General features: G+C 41.2%; 1 protein-coding gene across 2 annotated transcripts in view; it reads right to left on the reverse strand.

Moving 5' to 3' along the window:
• Positions 1 to 20,422, reverse strand: part of LOC117560643 (partitioning defective 3 homolog) — a gene marked incomplete at its 5' end in the record, with an annotated part of 131,533 nt that overhangs the window by 76,234 nt on the left and 34,877 nt on the right. Inside the window, 2 exon segments of one of the 2 annotated variants that reach the window (XM_034237576.1) lie at positions 4,778 to 5,086; positions 18,482 to 18,610. In XM_034237576.1, the coding sequence (XP_034093467.1) occupies positions 4,778 to 5,086; positions 18,482 to 18,610 (438 nt within the window). 2 annotated transcript variants of the gene reach the window in all.

Here is a 20,422-nt window from a genome sequence, read left to right on the forward strand (position 1 = left end):
AAAGTCGTCAGAAAAAGAAGTAGTGGAGTAAAGTACTGATACCAGAAGAATGTACTTAAGTATTTGTACTCCACTACTTCCCAACCTCTGCATTTAAGTATCACATCTGTGTCCATAATCCCATGTACAACTTTATTAGTGTAAGTAGGAAAGTATTTGAACACCCACAAGCCCACCAGAGTCGAACTAAAGTGAGACCTGATGAATTGCTATAACCACAGCTGAATGTCTCAGTGGTGAGACAAGATGCCATAAAGAGTTACTGTACGTCTCAAGAGGAACACAAAGCCTAGAGTGCATAAAGCGTAATAAACTATTTCAGTTGTGTGGTCATGTTATCCTTTTAGAGCTGCTCAATCTTCTTCACTAATGTATTTCCTATTATTCAGACTGATTCATCATTTACCTGTAAATATATAGTCAATATGCCATTTCTAGAATCCCAAAGTAAAATGTATAACCTCACAAACAATGATAAAAGATGCACTGCTCTCAACTGGAAATGTTAGTATGTGTCCCTACTTTACCTACTTTTTGGTGTATTAACATTTTTTGCAACGTCTGGTTGCTGTTGTCGCTGTGGGCTTTCTTGCAAAACTTAATAAACCCAAATTGGTATAAAATTCTCTTGAGTACTGAAGGGAAATAAAACTGCTTATACAGTATGGTGAATTAGTGAGCTATTAACTTTATTATAAATGATGATTGAATTCCCTCACCTAATTAAATAAGACTCCCTATCTGTAATGCCAGTATATTATCTTCTGTTGTGCATCTGCAGACACTTCCACACTGGACCACATCAGGGATTTAATAGAGACAGAATAACATAATGTGACACAATGCATTATGAATCAATAGGAGCTGCACTGCGGAGGTACTGGAGCCATCTGGGGAAACTAAGACAAATAACACTCATTCATTCTGCTCTGGATGCTCTCCTGTGTTTCTGCTTCGCTGCAGGCTTTCCTCCATCGGCTTCAAGTTTCCCCAAATCCATGTTAGGCCTGCGAATCTCTCCGAGCATTGATCGGAAAGGAGGATTAGAGAGAAACACACCTGCAGTGCTGAGAGCGGCTGAAAAGATGCAGGCGTTCAGAATATCTTTGATCAGCTGGTTATCACTGCAGTGGACTCTGCTTGGGATTACAAGTTTCCAGAGGAAGAAAAAGTGCTTATGTCCTAAATACTTGAATATCAATAGTAATACCACAATGTAGCAATACTCTGCTGCAAGTATAACTCATGCTTTCATTGTTTTAACTTCAGTAAAAGTATAGAAATACAGTATGAGCATCACAAGTATCAAAACTAAAAGTACTCATTATGCAGAATGGGTTGTTTTCAGAATAATATCTATAGTTTTATTTCTCTGGATTATAATTAGTGTTATACAGAAGAATATGGTCTGTTTTGGTATGAAATTCATAGTTAGAATTCTGACTTTAATTAAAGAATTTAGACTTTTTTCAGAATTAAGATTTTTTTTCTTCTGAAGTCTCACTTTTATCTCAGTTATTATAAATACTCTTTGCCCAGATTTAAAAACAAAGTTTTGGGTGACTCGAGGTCAAATTTGGCCCAATCAAGATTCATCTTTGACTTTAGACGCCCCTCCCCCACCCCCTTCATACACTGTAACAATCATGCACCTGGTCTCCCCTCCCCCCACGGGAACTCGACCTTTCTCAAATAATTTGTACACTAACACTTGAACACATATATGGACATGTGGAATATGTGGTGTAATGTGTTTTGGGCCATAACATTAAATTACAACAGGATTGTACGGTTATGAATGCATTATAAGTTAGTTATGATGGAGTTAAAACAATATTGGATCATAGTTATTTTTTTATGTTTTGGACTGAGATAAATCATGGGTCAAAATGTACCCGCGAACACCATGAACGGTAACAGCTTTTGAACACAACACAAGGGTTAATGAATTTGAGTACTTCTAGGTTTATTAATCCATAACAATACATCATAATAGATTGATTTGTATGTTGTATTATTATTATGTGTATCTTCAAATGACTAGCAACTGAAGTTGTACATAATTGTAAAAGAAAAAAAGTACATTATTTGCATTCAAATTGCAGTGGAGTAGAAGTATAAAGAAGCATAACATGGAAAGTAAAAGTACCTCAAGTGCAGTATTTAAGGTAATGTCTTAAATTACTTTCCAACACTGGAAGATTCGTAATACCACTCGACTGCTGAGTGTAAATACAAAGCAATTGCACACAGAACAAGGGATTTCCATGCCTGGCGAGGGTGATCTTTTAAAAAATAAAGCGTCAATCATGAAGGTGTGAGATGTTGGTGGCTGAGGCAGAATGCTGAGGAAAAAGGTGAAGTCAACAAGTCGGGAAGAAAGAGAGGTAGAAAGGTCAGGGGAGACAGAAAGAGAGACGGGTATTCAAAGGTTCCCGTTCACTCACTGCCTCCCCAGAGTAATCCCAGAGAGAGAGAGAGAGAGAGAGAGAGCGGTGCATTGTGTCGAGCTGACATTTACCGCCTGCCTCCTGTTGCTCTGATTATTTGCTCCTCCAGGTGTAATAGCCAGCCGGCGCAGTAATGCTGCCTCAGAGTTACGAGGATGTGGAGGCAGAATCGGGCTGAACGGACCTTTAAGTGACACAACATGGAGGGGCGGGGTTTTGAACTGGAGGTAAAAAGGTTGCTGGACCATGAATGACATTCGACTTCCTGAATGTCTTCTGACTCCGACAGCACAATTACTCCAAGGTTTATCGCAATATGGACTCGTGAACTCTTCAACTCGTAAAAGCACATCAATTGTTGTAGGGTAGATACGTGTTATAATAACATATTGAATGAAGTATTGTGGAGCTGCAGATATATCCTGGTCTACAAATCATATTCTACAAAACGTATATTCCTTGGGTACATATCCTCTTTAAAAATCAGACCATGATCCTAAAAATGAAATACAAAGTCAATCCCAGATCAAATGTACGTCCAAGAGGCTTTAACATAATTGTCCGTTCCAACAATCATGTATTATTGTATCAATCACATGATGAGATTAATGATGCGAAAAAAACCAATCTCTTAAATATTGTGAATCATATCATATATTATGCAGCTTCATCCGATAAAATGTATTAGTGTTACCGCCTAAATAATTATTTCTTCAATAATAAAAACACAACATGGAGGGGGCGGGCTTTAGAACTGGAGGTAAAAAGGTTGCAGCACCATGAATCCAAGCCCCCGGGAAGTGCGCAGGACTCTGATGAAAATATTCGTTGTGTCCAAACGGCGGTACTACAACTTCCGTATCAGTCCATGACGTCCCTGGGCCCAGAAACACTTTCCCCCATTGACTAACATGGGGAAAGAGATGTCTGTAAATCAGCGGATAATTTGTTTTAAACTAAATAAACTACCCAGTATGAACTATTTGATAGCCCTTATTAGAATCATTTGGTCCTTAAAGTTGTAAAATGCACTAAAAGCCGAATCTATATTTATTTTCTGTCTCCATTCATTCTATTGAGCCGAGAGTGGGAGCTCGGGGGCGGGGCTTAAGGGGCGCATGCTCTGTGAGCGCACATACAGGTTCTTCTGCTCATACAGCCAGGCATGCTGGGTAATCTGTGACGTTTCGCTCTCTCAAAAGTTGGGCCATTTTGTCCTCATGCGCCAATGAGCAGCTCTCATACTGTAGGAAAGAACGAGACCCCGCCTCCCACGCTGTATCCAGTTCTTATTATACATCCATGCATGAATCACACTCGACTTCCTGAATGTCTTCTGACTCCAACTGAAGGGCTGCACAATTAATCGAAGGTTTATCGCAATCGCAATATGGACTAGTGCACTCTTCAACTCGCATCAAGCTTGTTGTAGGGTCGAAAAGTGTTATAATACCATTTTGAATTAAATATTGTGGAGCGCTGCAGATATATCCTGGTCTACAAATCATACTCTACAGACTTCACGAAACGTATACTCCTTACATACATATCCTCTTTAAAAATCAGATCCTAAAAATAAAAAATAAAAAATCACGGCAACCGGACAGGCTGCTTCATCTTCCACCGGAGTTGGGGGAAGTGTTTAACAGCGACACAGAGGATGAAGACTTCAGTGGATAAATGCGACTTAAGCACCGAAGCGACTTATGTTTTCTTTCTCTTAAAGGTGGGGTAGGTAAGTTTGAGAAACCGGCTCGAGATACACTTTTTGTTATATTCCATGGAATGCTCTCAACATCCCGATAGCAATGAATATCTTAAGTGCTTTGACAAAAAATCCATAAACAAAGTCATCTGTGGAAGCCGTGGCGCTGTAAAAAGCACGACCAATCACCTGAGCCGGCCCGGCTAAAGTAACTGGATGGCCTACCTGCCTGTCAGCCTTCCATCTAGACACAAACTTATCTCGTGCCCTCATTGGTCATGTGCGCGTTCGTGTGTGTTGGAGGAGAGGCTCTGTAAGGAAGTGGCAGATTTGTTCTGGCTGTGTATTTTCAAATTCTAGCCACTCGAGCTGGTTTCGAGCTGGATTTAACGATACATTTTTTAATAAGAGCAAGTAATACACAGGTGCGACTTATAGTCCGGAAAATACGGTAGTTTTATTTTGTGAATCGTATCATAAATGATGCATCTTCGTCCGATAAAATTCATTAGTGTGACCGCTTAAAGAATTAACTTAAATAAAAAAGACTTAATACATAAATCTGGTTCCAGTGAATGACTCCCATCTTTTTTTATCTCCGAAAGCATGAATCCAGGCCTACCTGTCTGCAGACGGGGGGCGCTCGTTGCGGGCCTTCACTTGGGTGTAGAGGGAGTCAGAGTGCTGGTTCTGGTGGTGTGGGTGGTTGTTCTGGTGGTGTTGGTTGGGGTGGATGTTCTGGTGTTGGATGTAATCGTCCCGGGGGCTGTGGGGCCGGCTGTGCCCGCTGTCCATGGAGCAGTTCAGAGCGTTGACCCCAGCGTACGCGTGGTCCTCCTCCTCCTCCTCCACCCGGCTGACGTCCAGGACCTCGGCGTAGTCCCGCTCCCGGGCCTGGCGCTCCCTCAGCTCCCGGGTCTTAGCCTGGATCCTGATGGTGCAGATTGTGACAGACACTGTAGGTTTTCTGTCTCTATTTACAAACGGTGGGTCAGAAAAAACGTGCCATGCTGTGCAGCTCTGGGCTGATTCTGGGTGATAAAAAACATCCATGCAGTTTTGGTGCTGTGTTGTCTTCTGTATGTATCTTTAACGTGTAACTGTCATGCCACATTTACCGTTATTTGTTAGATTGGATCCTCATTAGTTACTACGAGGTTAGCAACCATTCTTCCGGGGGTACACACGTAAAAAAACATCCATGCAGTTTTGGTGCTGTGTTGTCTTCTGTATGTAGCCATAAAGTATTGTTTAATGGAAACTGTCATGCCACATGTACCGTTATTTGTTAGATTGGAGACGATAGCAACAATTCTACCCGGGGTACACACGTTAAAACATTCAGCTTTCTTGCATTCATGCACCATGCATACCAAGAAATCTGAAGCAGTAGAACATGACATTTGCTTTTAGCTGATAAAAGAAAGTGACCCTGGAAAGACTGGGAGAAGAATACTCCAGAGTCCCTTCATTGTAAATATTATACCAGTGTTGTTAATACATTTTTGAGAAAATGTCTTGAGCAGAAAATGCGTCATTAATTGAAATCAGCCAAGAGACAGAAGCACTATTACTTGTTATAATGACAGAGCTTTTTTCCTTCTATTTGCACGTTTATGGCTAAATCTAAATTCCTTCTTGGCTTCAAGGGTAGTAACCATTCTTCCTAGGGTCCACGGAAAAACACATCCATCGTTTGTGCATTTAAAAATCACATAGAGCAACATACATCAGGTATTCTGTCATGAAGTGTAAAATGGAACAAGCTCAATTGGTAGCAAATTACCTTTGCTTTAAGGTAACACTTCCCTCCATAATATGTACTGACCAGAGAAAGAGTGGCAGAAGAATATGCTTACGTCCCTTCATTGTAAATATTGTAATAGTGTTGTATTTTAACTTTGCAGAATATTTACTGAGCAGAAAAGGTTTAATGTGATGAATAAAGCCTCTATTACTGGAGCAAAGTGACTGAAGCACATTCAAACATGACAATATGTACTGTAGCTAATGTTAGCAATGTGAAGGAGTTTTTGGATGTGCTTGGATTACTGACCATTAACATCTTGTTATTTATCAATAAATGGCTTCTCTATTGAAATGACAGTTAATCATAGAAACTGAATAATATTTAACAAAGCCTTATCGCTCAAAATCACAATGATGATCGCATCTCAATCCACATTGAGTGCAGAATACTTCCTGTTAACAGTGTAATTGACAAGCTTCCATCATTCATCTTAAAACATCCGAGCATATAAAATGATGACATAAAGCACAACGTGTCACATGACACAGGCAGAGCATAACTGTATATTTAGTACTGTGCAGGAACGGTACGTCTGGAAATACAAATCAGTTATGAATCATGGTTAAATCTGCTCCGTGGGGAATTCAAAATGCCACCTTACTAGTTTCCACTTTGTCATGTTCCCTTTTAACTATGAATAACAGAAGAGAGGGGGGCCCAATATATAATAGTCTCTTTTCTCCACATCACCTAATAATAGGAAGCGACTTGTATACAGAGTGCTGCTAATGTAAAGCTAGCGTGATTTTCTCTTACATAAACACACCTTTTGACACCTCTCTGTCTGACATACAGAACAACACACACACACACACATACCATGCATACATCACTTCAGGGGACATTACATTGACTTACATGCATTTCCTGGAGACTTATCCTAACCTTAATCATAACCAACACATGCCTAACCCTTACCCTAAACCTAACCAAGTATTCACCCTAAAATTAATGATTCCCCTTATGGGGACCTCCATTTTGTCCCCATAAGGGAGGCGAGTCCCCACACATGACTGTGTAAACAGATTTAGGTCCCCACAAGTATAGTAATGCTAGGCCACACACACACACAACACAACACACACACACACACACACACACACACACACACACACACACACACACACACACACACACACACACACACACACACACACACACACACACACACACACACACACACACACACACACACACACACACACACACACACACACACACACACACACACACACACACACACACACACACACACACACACACACACACACACACACACACACACACACACACACACACACACACACTCTGTAGGCCATTATCTTGTGAGTAACTGGCAACGTGGTTCCTCTACAGCGGGGGGACTACCTATCTCGCAGCCCCGTAATTACAGCCTTGCCAATTATCAGAGCTTTACAACTACCAATTATCACACTGCTCTCTTTTCTCCGGGACGCTTTTTAATGGCGGAGGGAAAGAGAATGGGACAGCCGCCGTGACGAGGTGGGCGACTTCACCGAGCACTCAGCGGGCTAAAAACTTAAATGCTTCATACAGAAAAATTGCATGGTGTGCATAATGAAACAATATGTCTTAAACATACTGTAGGAAGGCTCCACCATTGGAGGTACAATTTTTTTTATAAACAACATGTTTAAGTACTAAAAACGAGGCTGCTAATGTGGCTTTAGAGGGGCCCTATTACGCTTTTTATATCTTTCAGTTTCCATTGTGTGCATGTAAAGGGTCTGCAATGCTGAAATCCCTGTGTTCTGTCCAGAGGAAAATGCTCTCCCACACGCTCCCTTCCCTGCCTGAACACGCCTCCAATGGAATCCTTTTTTTACTTCTGAACATAGTGACATCACTGTGTAACACTCGCACTTCTATTTGCTAGCGCTCCAACACATTGTTCGTGATAGGCTAAGGGGCGGGACATCTCTAAACGGTTGACCAATCACAGCAGAACCAGCCAGCTAACCAATCAGAACAGACTGGGCTCTGGTTTCAGACAGAGGGTGAAAAGAGGTGCTGCAGCACAGGCAGTATGAGAAAAATAAAGAGCTTTTTGAACATTAAAGCATGGAGACATGTAGAGACACTACATACTGATATACACCTGAACATCAGCAGGAGAGGACTCTTTAAAGTAGAGACACTACATACTGATATACACCTGAACATCAGCAGGAGAGGACTCTTTAAAGTAGAGACACTACATACTGATATACACCTGAACATCAGCAGGAGAGGACTCTTTAAAGTAGAGACACTACATACTGATATACACCTGAACATCAGCAGGAGAGGACTCTTTAAAGTAGAGACACTACATACTGATATACACCTGAACATCAGCAGGAGAGGACTCTTTAAAGTAGAGACACTACATACTGATATACACCTGAACATCAGCAGGAGAGGACTCTTTAAAGTAGAGACACTACATACTGATATACACCTGAACATCAGCAGGAGAGGACTCTTTAAAGTAGAGACACTACATACTGATATACACCTGAACATCAGCAGGAGAGGACTCTTTAAAGTAGAGACACTACATACTGATATACACCTGGACATCAGCAGGAGAGGACTCTTTAAAGTAGAGACACTACATACTGATATACACCTGGACATCAGCAGGAGAGGACTCTTTAAAGTAGAGACACTACATACTGATATACACCTGAACATCAGCAGGAGAGGACTCTTTAAAGTAGAGACACTACATACTGATATACACCTGGACATCAGCAGGAGAGGACTCTTTAAAGTAGAGACACTACATACTGATATACACCTGAACATCAGCAGGAGAGGACTCTTTAAAGTAGAGACACTACATACTGATATACACCTGGACATCAGCAGGAGAGGACTCTTTAAAGTAGAGACACTACATACTGATATACACCTGAACATCAGCAGGAGAGGACTCTTTAAAGTAGAGACACTACATACTGATATACACCTGAACATCAGCAGGAGAGGACTCTTTAAAGTAGAGACACTACATACTGATATACACCTGAACATCAGCAGGAGAGGACTCTTTAAAGTAGAGACACTACTGATATGAACCTGTCCTCTTTAACTCCCGACTGAATCTCGACAGCGGTTACATCTGTTTTTGCTAAATAAGCACTTCTTCCTATAACTTAACCCATGTCACATGAAAGCCTGTGGACTTGCTAGCTGTGTCTGCATTAGTTGTGGACGCAGCAATAATCTAATAGCGCAGCAGGAAGCAGGGCCCTGGAGAGATCTATCTTTAAACCCAGAGGAAACCCAGTGTTTTCCATCAGAGAAGCAGCAGCAGCAGGAGAGGGAGCCGCTCCTGATTGTATACACAAGCTCAGAGGCTGATAAGATAAGGCCAGACGTACCAATCCAGAGCTGAACTTCTCCGGCTCCGTAATGAGGCTTTGTGACGGAGGGAGGAAGCAGCTTTGAACCAGTTGTGGAGTGTGAGAAAGGACACAATGTCAACTCTTAGGAGCTGACGTTTTAAAAACAAAGACAGCTACCTCCATGTGGGGTCAAAACAGGTCTGAAATATAAAGTGTGCATATGCTGATTTCAGAAGTAAGGAATACTTTTCATTATCCAATATCTGTTGCTGATTACAAACAAATGGCATTGTTACATTAAGTGTCCCAAATTCAGAAAACAGTACACAAAAACAGTGGCAACCCTAAGCCAAGCTCTTCCCAGAGTCCAAGGTAATGTCTTCAGCCAACTGTCTTGTTCATTTACGATGATACATTGTGAATCCACCCTCAAGGTATCAATAAAGGCTTATCAAATCCTCACATTTAGAGATCCGGTCCCAACATTTCTGCTTAAATATGGCAATTAATTGATTATTGAAATTGACAGTTGATCAAAACCTTTTTTCTACATTCCTCAAGTCTTTAATAATAACTGCGATTTAACAATTCTCAGAATCAAAGAAAAGCTGTCATATTTACAATATACTCAACTACATTTCACATTTTGAGTATCAAACATACACCCCGTTAGCATAAGTCATATTTGATCCTAAAACTACTTCTGCCGCATACTTCTAAAATCTATTTTTCTACTAAAACATTGCTAAATAAACACCTTCCATGTTTCCCGAGACTTCATCATCTACTTTCGTCAGGACACAAATTGCTTTCAGTAAAGCACACACTTAACTGTAATAGCATTTGGCAGATGTGTATTTAGACTTATTTTAGGAGGGTAGAAATGTGTATTTGGACGAAACAGAACTATATATGGTAATAGAGGAGTAGCATTATACTGCTGACATGTTTTCTAAGGATGTTCTGATCCTTCTTTGGCAGAAGAACGAGGGTAACTGGAGAAAATCAAGGGTGACTCCAGCTGTATTCCTTTAAAGACAAAATCTAAGCCTCCATCTATGTCAACATGACAAGCACTTAGAAAGCAGTGTTGCTAAAAATGTACAACTGTGCAAATACAATTACACTGATTGAAATGGGACAGGAAGGAAAAGCACACTTGGCCTTTCAATCCCAACATGTTTACGCAACAAGAACCCTGCTTTCTCTCTAACGGCTAACCTTCATGAGGGATGAACATATTCTTAGCGTGAAGGGTAAATGTTAAAAAAAATAATCTAGGAAAAGAGTCAGAGGTTGAACAAAAAGGGTGAGGGCAGAGACAGCGGATAAAAGAGTATAGAAATGGCAGGATGGGACATTACGGTGGAAGAAATGTGTTTGACGAGTGACCTTTCCAACACATCGAGCCAGAACAATGGTCCATTATGTGCTATTGTACCCGCCGTGTAATAAACCTTCCTCTTAGCGTAAGTGCTGACACAACTGATAGACCCGGAGAAAGGCAGGAAGTACATGAAAGGAGACGGTCCAGCTGGATAAGATGGCTGCTGAAGGTCCTTTTGGATTAAGAACATTGGATATGTGCAAATGTTTTATGTGGGAGGAGCACTTCGTATGCAAAGAGAGTATTGCAAGACCTTGGAAGGGCCGCGGATACTATAAGTACATTTGGACATTTAAAGAAAGGAGAACGTTGACATTTAAAGGCTTGAGCGAGAAGTAGTAGTAGTGATTGTGGAGGTCAAGGGAAGTTCATATGGACACATTGCATGATAACTGCACAATGTTAGATGAACTGTATAGATTAAACTGTTGAACCTTTGGCCGCATCACTCTTAAAGGGGCCCTACTATGCACATTTTCAGGTTCATATTTGTATTTTGTGCCTTTGCAGACCATTTACACAAATGTGTTTGCACAAAAACCTTTTAAACACACTACAGGAAAGGGAAAACCCCAAAAACCCGACTGACCAAACAAGGAGTGTCACATTTAAATAGATGCATTTACATTTATTTGGTTTGGGTAGCTGAGGTTTTATAGATAGTCGTCTACAGATTGGAAGATCAACGATTTCGATTCCCAACCCTTACAATCAATTTGTTTTTGTGTTTCGGGTCAAGATACTTAACCAACAGTTTCCCTGATGACCTACGGTGTGTGAATGTGTTACCTTGCAGTTCAATGTTGCACTGTACAAAGCAAAGGAACGTTTTTTTCTATCTCTTATAGAGTACAATCATTTTACTCAACGGCAATGACCTGTTCTCCATAACTGAATGGTATACATCTACATTTTCAGGGAAATGTCAATCAAATATATATTATTATTGACAACAAAACTCAATAATAGTAATTAGACTCACAGATTGCATCCCAAGGTATTTGAGCCTAGAAGCTTTCTTATTTAAATTGCTGTGGAAGTTCGAATTGATTTCACAACCTGATTAAGGCCGAATGCATTATAAAGTACATTCACGTCCACAATGAGCAATTACATCTATATTAGCATGTTTATCTGCTTTTCAAATAAACATCCCCGCAACCCTCCGTCTGCTGCCTGAACTGTCCATCTTGATTTGTTTGTCTGACTCTCGGTCGAAGTCCACTGGGACCCGAGACTTAAACCTGCGAGGAAATCCATCCATTTAGTCAATCACAGCTGGATTAACCACAGCCTGTGGCAGCAGCGGCCAATCAATAGGAGCTGTGCAGCGAGGTGCCAAAGCTCCCAGCTGAACCTTGGGAGAAACGCATCTAACTGGATTATTGTTTAACACCGAAACAGACACAGTCTTCCACATCCTCAGTGGGATCTCCCCAGTCAATATCACTGTATCTCAGCCGGGGGTAGCATTCAAACGAGAAGTGTGCTTGTGCTTTTTCAGGTGTTCAGGGAGGAGGTACGCTTGGTTGGAGTGTGTCAAACACCCAGCTCTGAACAGAATAATGAATGCATTGAATTACTGTCAAGACAATCCCAAAATGGTTGCTGCTCTTTGGATGCACAGACCTTAATTTGGCTGGTTTGTATTCCTCGTATACTCTCTTGGCTGAATTCCTGAGCTCTCTCTTGCCCTGAGCGCTCCAAAACCATTAAACATTAACAAACAAAAGAACGCACTAATGAACAAAGAGTCTGAAACACTTCTTTCTCAGCTCTTGTAGAGGCTTTTCCTCTGACATTCATCTGAATAGATTGGCAGAAATACAGTACAGGACCACATACTTTCGCGTGTAGTGGCTTCCAAAATAAAACCAAAAACATTGGCGTTACATTCTTGGAAGACGCCCTATTATACTTTTTAGGGTTTTCCCTTTGCTGCAGTGTGTTGTGTTTTCGTGCAAGTTAATGGTCTGCAAAGGCTAAAATCCCCCAAAAGCTTCACATCTTGTAGGGTACACAACATGTATTAAAAATGTAAATAGAAAATATAGCCAAGTACACATTCCCCTTACTTTTCCCATTTAGTTCCGATAGTTCCTGGGATTTTGCGTTCACACCAAAAAGAGAACTTAGTTCATGAGAACCTTTACCCCCTTTGTAGTGCCTGTAGAGAGGTGGTACTTTCCTGAGGAGAAACAAGTACCAATTTCTGATTGGCTGGGCGAATTGCAAACCACGCCCCGTAAAACTCGGAAAAGTTTTGTGAAGCTGCCATTGTATTTGCTGGCATTAGCATTATTAGCATTAGCCCAGCGCACCAACTGCTGCTGTACAAAGCAAAGCAATGATCTCTTACAATTATTTCACTCAACGGCAACGTCCTGTTCTCCATAACTGAATGGTCTAAATCTACATTTTCAGGGAAATGTCAATCTAATGGCGCGTTTCCACTGCAGCGGGGTAGCCCTGTTTAAGCGTCCTCGCTCTGGCCTCGGGCTGCCTCGCTGGCCGGCCCAGGCCGTGGCGCATTTCCATTACAGTTTAGGACCTGGGCTAGCAACGCAGTGTAGGCGGGGCGATCGGCTTTTTGGCGTTATTGTCCTTTACTTGGCGATATTCGCTCTTCATCTTTTTCAGTTTTTCCCTACACTGCAGGAAAGTCCTCGAAAATCCGCGCTCGGACATCTGTGCAGAGACATCCTGGAACACTTTTACATTTCTCGTTGTTCCGTCGAGCTCCCGCTGGATTTGATCATCCCCAATGAGATGTAGGAACGTCGTCACCTCCTCGGTCGACCACGTTGTGCTTTTCTTTGACGTTGCCATTTTTGTAGCTCCTCCGTTTACAAAATGCTGTGTATAAAAATGCTGCAAGCTTGCTTCTAGATATATATGCGACGCTAGGGATGAACTCGCGCGCAATCTTGTGACGATTCTCTCTGACCAATCAGCAGTCGAGAGTGTTGACGTCACTAGTTCAGCCCTGGCCCTGGTCTGAGGGAACCACGATTTTATGAGGCCGGAAAAAGTACCTGCTGGCCGGTACTAGGCTATATGGAAACGCCACCAAAAACCGGCCTGGCCGCTTGAGGACGGTTAAGGACGCTTAAACGGGGCTACCCGCTGCAGTGGAAACGCGCCATAAAATACATTATTATTGGCAACAAAACTCAATGTAAGTAATTAGACTCACAGATTGCATCCCAAGGTATTTGACTAGAAGGTTTCTTGTTTAAATTGCCGTGGAAATTCCAATTTCACAACCTGATTAAGGCCGAATGCATTAGAAAGTACATTCACGTCCACAATGACCAATTACATCTATATTAGCATGTTTATCTGCTTTTCACATGAACATACGTTCGCCCGCAACCCTCCGTCTGCTGTCATTGTGAATCTAAATGAATAAGTGAAATGGGGCATGATATCTGTGAAATACTACAACATTCTTCTGAACAGGTGTTTGAAGCTACGTCGTGATAATGTGACTCAAACAGATTGGATTAACATACAAAAGGACCATTATGAACTTTTAACAACATGCAGCGTCACAATCAAATCATCTGACGTGGCATTTGCGTTAACCCTATTCCAATTAAAAATAAAGACCTGGCTATTATCATATTATTGGACTATGTTCTCTTCAAGCGTAAAGAAAATAATTACTAACCAAATGTTCATAACGAGCTACTGTTGGGGGGTGTAATGACTCCCGCACCTACACCAAGAGTAGGGAATTAATTAGCTGGCAGGGCAGTAATGGCCTTGGCATTTATGAACTGCCGCCCGGAAATCTGGCTCAGCGCCCGAGTGACATTTAGTTTGGTGCAGTGTGATGCAGCGAGGAAATAACTGGCTGGGGCTGTTTTGGTTTTGGGCGCCTATCCTGATAACAGTGAAAGACTAGGAAATAATGGGCTCTCTAACCCATCTACTCATTTTTGTAATTACACACATTCTTCATTTATTAAACCATTAACATACTGCTGTTGGAAATATCGAGTTCATTAACAAAGTATAACATATCCATTTTGTTTAGTCTAGGAAATGTCAAAGAGGGAATTTATTCAGTCTGTTGAGCTACTTTGAAAACACTTCCTGAGGTGCAGACAGAAAACTAAGACCATTGTTTCCAATCGTATGTTGGGCTTGACAAGCTGTTAAGTAGCTGTGGTAAAATCTACCATTCTTATGTATAAGTTAACCAATCAGAGCAGACTGGGCTCTGGTTTCAGACAGAGGGTGAAAAGAGGTGCTGCAGCACAGGCAGTATGAGAAAAATAAAGAGCTTTTTGAACATTAAAGCATGGAGACATGTAGAGACACTACATACTGATATACACCTGAACATCAGCAGGAGAGGACTCTTTAAAGTAGAGACACTACATACTGATATACACCTGAACATCAGCAGGAGAGGACTCTTTAAAGTAGAGACACTACATACTGATATACACCTGAACATCAGCAGGAGAGGACTCTTTAAAGTAGAGACACTACATACTGATATACACCTGAACATCAGCAGGAGAGGACTCTTTAAAGTAGAGACACTACATACTGATATACACCTGAACATCAGCAGGAGAGGACTCTTTAAAGTAGAGACACTACATACTGATATACACCTGAACATCAGCAGGAGAGGACTCTTTAAAGTAGAGACACTCCATACTGATATACACATGAACATCAGCAGGAGAGGACTCTTTAAAGTAGAGACACTCACATACTGATATACACACTGAACATCAGCAGGAGAGGACTCTTTAAAGTAGAGACACTAACATACTGATATACACCTGAACATCAGCAGGAAGAGGACTCTTTAAAGTAGGGACACTACATACTGATATACACCTGAACACCAGCAGGAAGAGGACTCTTTAAAGTAGAGACCACTACACACTGATATACACCCTGAACATCAGCAGGAAGAGACTCTTTAAAGTAGAGACACTACATACTTATTACACCTGAACATCAGCAGAGGAGAGGACTCTTTAAAGTAGAGACACTACATACTGATATACACCTGAACATCAGCAGGAGCGGACTCTTTAAAGTAGAGACACGTACATACTGATATACACCTGCACATCAGCAGGAGAGGACTCTTTAAAGTAGAGACACTACATTACTGATATACACCTGAACATCAGCAGGAGAGGACTCTTTAAAGTAGAGACACTACATACTGATATACACCTGAACATCAGCAGGAAATGACTCTTTAAAAGTAGAGACACTACATACTGATATACACCTGAACATCAGCAGGAGAGGACTCTTTAAAGTAGAGACACTACACACTGATATACACCTGAACATCAGCAGGAGAGGACTCTTTAAAGTAGAGACACTACATACTGATATACACCTGAGCATCAGCAGGAGAGGACTCTTTAAAGTAGAGACACTACATACTGATATACACCTGAACATCAGCAGGAGAGGACTCTTTAAGTAGAGACACTACATACTGATATACACCTGAACATCAGCAGGAGAGGACTCTTTAAAGTAGAGACACTACATACTGATATACACCTGAACATCAGCAGGAGAGGACTCTTTAAAGTAGAGACACTACATACTGATATACACCTGAACATCAGCAGGAGAGGACTCTTTAAAGTAGAGACACTACATACTGATATACACCTGAACATCAGCAGGAGAGGACTCTTTAAAGTAGAGACACTCCATACTGATATACACATGAACATCAGCAGGAGAGGACTCTTTAAAGTAGAGACACTACATACTGATATACACCTGAACATCAGCAGGAGAGGACTCTTTAAAGTAGAGACACTACATACTGATATACACCTGAACATCAGCAGGAAAGGACTCTTTAAAGTAGGGACACTACATACTGATATACACCTGAACACCAGCAGGAGAGGACTCTTTAAAGTAGAGACACTACACACTGATATACACCTGAACATCAGCAGGAAATGACTCTTTAAAGTAGAGACACTACATACTGATCTACACCTGAACATCAGCAGGAGAGGACTCTTTAAAGTAGAGACACTACATACTGATATACACCTGAACATCAGCAGGAGAGGACTCTTTAAAGTAGAGACACTACATACTGATATACACCTGAACATCAGCAGGAGAGGACTCTTTAAAGTAGAGACACTACATACTGATATACACCTGAACATCAGCAGGAGAGGACTCTTTAAAGTAGAGACACTACATACTGATATACACCTGAACATCAGCAGGAGAGGACTCTTTAAAGTAGAGACACTACATACTGATATACACCTGAACATCAGCAGGAAATGACTCTTTAAAGTAGAGACACTACATACTGATATACACCTGAACATCAGCAGGAGAGGACTCTTTAAAGTAGAGACACTACACACTGATATACACCTGAACATCAGCAGGAGAGGACTCTTTAAAGTAGAGACACTACATACTGATATACACCTGAGCATCAGCAGGAGAGGACTCTTTAAAGTAGAGACACTACATACTGATATACACCTGAACATCAGCAGGAGAGGACTCTTTAAAGTAGAGACACTACATACTGATATACACCTGAACATCAGCAGGAGAGGACTCTTTAAAGAAGAGACACTACATACTGATATACACCTGAACATCAGCAGGAGAGGACTCTTTAAAGTAGAGACACTACATACTGATATACACCTGAACATCAGCAGGAGAGGACTCTTTAAAGTAGAGACACTACATACTGATATACACCTGAACATCAGCAGGAGAGGACTCTTTAAAGTAGAGACACTACATACTGATATACACCTGAACATCAGCAGGAAAGGACTCTTTAAAGTAGAGACACTACATACTGATATACACCTGAACATCAGCAGGAGAGGACTCTTTAAAGTAGAGACACTACATACTGATATACACCTGAACATCAGCAGGAGAGAACTCTTTAAAGTAGAGACACTACATACTGATATACACCTGAACATCAGCAGGAGAGGACTCTTTAAAGTAGAGACACTACATACTGATATACACCTGAACATCAGCAGGAGAGGACTCTTTAAAGTAGAGACACTACATACTGATATACACCTGAACATCAGCAGGAGAGGACTCTTTAAAGTAGAGACACTACATACTGATATACACCTGAACATCAGCAGGAAAGGACTCTTTAACCCCATCCAAGCCTTTGGGTAACCTAGAATACTAAATGCTACCAAGGTATTATCATCCAATGGCAGTGTTGGACTTCATGTCTCTGCGGCTGAATGTAAACAACTTCCTGCAAACCGAACATCTTGTGGAAAGCTTTCCCAGAAGACGTTGATAGCAGATTAATGACCGTGGTTTTCAAATGACATGTTCAACAAAGTGGTGAAACGTTGCCCACATACATGTTGGCCACAACATCTATATTATCTGATATCTAAGGGAGAAAATTAGAATGACTGAACACAAACTAGATGTGTTCATTAAAGCAGGGAACAGAGCTGGAGCGCGGCCGCTAAAATACACGTTTGGATTTGAACTTTGTAACTACGATCAAGAGTATTCATAACAAGCTTTTATTCAATTCTCTAAAGCTTAAAAACCATTGAAAGTAAATGCCTCAATGGCTAGCTTTCATGTCCATGGCTATGTAAGGTAGTAATGACTTTCCTTTGATGCTAAAGTAGCAAAGAATATAGGAGTGCAAAGATAAAAGGACCTTAAGCATTGCAATAAAATACATTTAAAAGCATTTAGCAGGCGGTACAACAGGAAGCCCCTTACCTCTCCTGATCCATCCTCATCTTCATCGTCTCTTCATCAGAAACCTGCGACTCCTCCGTCCTCCACTTGCTGGAACCTTTCCGGTCCAACTTTTCCCCCGGTCGTTCGTCCTTACGGTGTTTCCCAAACCTGGAATACAACAATGAGTTGTCTATTGGTACTTTTATGACACTGTGCTGGAAGATTTAACAAGATTATATAACTTTGTTGTTGTTGAAATAAGATAATTCTTATTTTAATTCCTTCCAATTTACTGATGAATTTCCTCCAGGGGTCAACACATGGATCAGTTCGAGATTGAGTTCACGGAACATTTTCAAGGAAATATCTTCACCTATTATTATATATTGTTGTTATAAATCTATTGGGACTTACAATAAACCAGTAGGTACCTTCTCAACATCTTAAGGTTACTCAAAATCAACTGATTTAGTAAATTTAGTAAACGCATTGAGTCACAAAATCAGGTATGAGTTAAACTAAGAATTTCAGGTTCAAAAGCAATTCAGATGGTTGAAAGTTGGGGAATGGTAAATGAAGAAGGCGTGGACGCGGCTCAGCGCAGTAATTATATTCATAGGGAGTGAGCGGCGCTTAACGAAATAGGAGCCATTGCTGAGATATTTCAGCTTGATTGACTCGGTATAAAGCTGCCGCCTGTTGAAGAAATGACTTTGGCACCGTGCTCGTTTCCACAATGAACCTCCGTGATTATTCACAGGGAAATTGGTCCGCAGAGAATATCTACAAATTCTAAAGAGACAACGCCGCGACGAACCAAAGAGGTGTGTGTGTGTGTGTGTGTGTGTGTGTGTGTGTGTGTGTGTGTGTGTGTGTGTGTGTGTGTGTGTGTGTGGGTGTGTGTGTGTGTGTGTGTGTTAATGAAAGAGACAGAAGACAGTGAAGAAAAATTGAACACGCTTCAGAGAAACTCAATGAATGAAACATTAAGAACTAAAAACTAAACTACAGGGAAGAATACAAAGACAAGCCCAAGAGGTGTGTGTGTGTGTGTGTGTGTGTGTGTGTGTGTGTGTGTGTGTGTGTGTGTGTTTGTGTGCGTGTGCGTGCGTGCGTGCGTGCGTGCGTGCGTGCGTGCGTGCGTGTGTGTGACGGTGTGGGTAAAACTGAGTGAAGAATGTAAAGTAGTAAAGTGAAAAATGGAAGGATTAAGAGAAATTGAAGGAGAGAGAAAGTCACATCTAACACAAAGCAAAGAAGTGGAAATCCCAACAGTGAGTGTGTTTAACCTCATACCATTTCACCACCTTTCTAGAGGGGTATGAGTGGGGGACGGGAGATGTTCAGGAAGTCAGAAGTATATGCCGTATAGACGTGTCCATCATCTGAAAGCTGGAAACCTGAAGGTGAATCTGAGATGAAGCTCTGTGGCACTTTTCCTTCTAATCAAAAATCTGCAATAAACATTATGTTTTATTTAGATGACTTTTAAAGAGGCCCTATTATGGTTTTGGGGTTTTTCCCTTTCCTGTAGTGTGTTTTTGAGAATGTAAATGGTCTGAAATCCCCCCAAATTCTATAGTTTGTGCCACAAACTGTATGGGATTAGCATAAAGTGGGTACCCATAACAACTATTTCCCTTCAGTTATCTTGAAAATGAGCATTCCAGTCTCCCCTTATCTAAATTAAGCGTAACTTTGGATCGTTATTTAGCCTCGTTCTTGGCACCAACAGATTATTTAAAAGATACCAGTATCCATTTTAAAACTGCACCTGCTAAAGCCTACGAAAACAGAACAGGCAGATTGTAAGAGGTTAAGAGAAAGTGAGTAAATACTTGTAAGTGAGTACGAAATATACTATGATTTGAGATGTGTTAAGGAAGCGTGTGGCGCAGTGGGTTAGTGCGCTGATCTTCGAATCACAGGATAGCAAGTTCGAGTCCCACTGCAGTCAGCATGTCGTTGTGTCCCTGAGAC

This window comes from Gymnodraco acuticeps, unplaced genomic scaffold (genome assembly GCF_902827175.1).
Source record: "Gymnodraco acuticeps unplaced genomic scaffold, fGymAcu1.1, whole genome shotgun sequence".
Lineage (NCBI taxonomy): Eukaryota > Metazoa > Chordata > Actinopteri > Perciformes > Bathydraconidae > Gymnodraco > Gymnodraco acuticeps.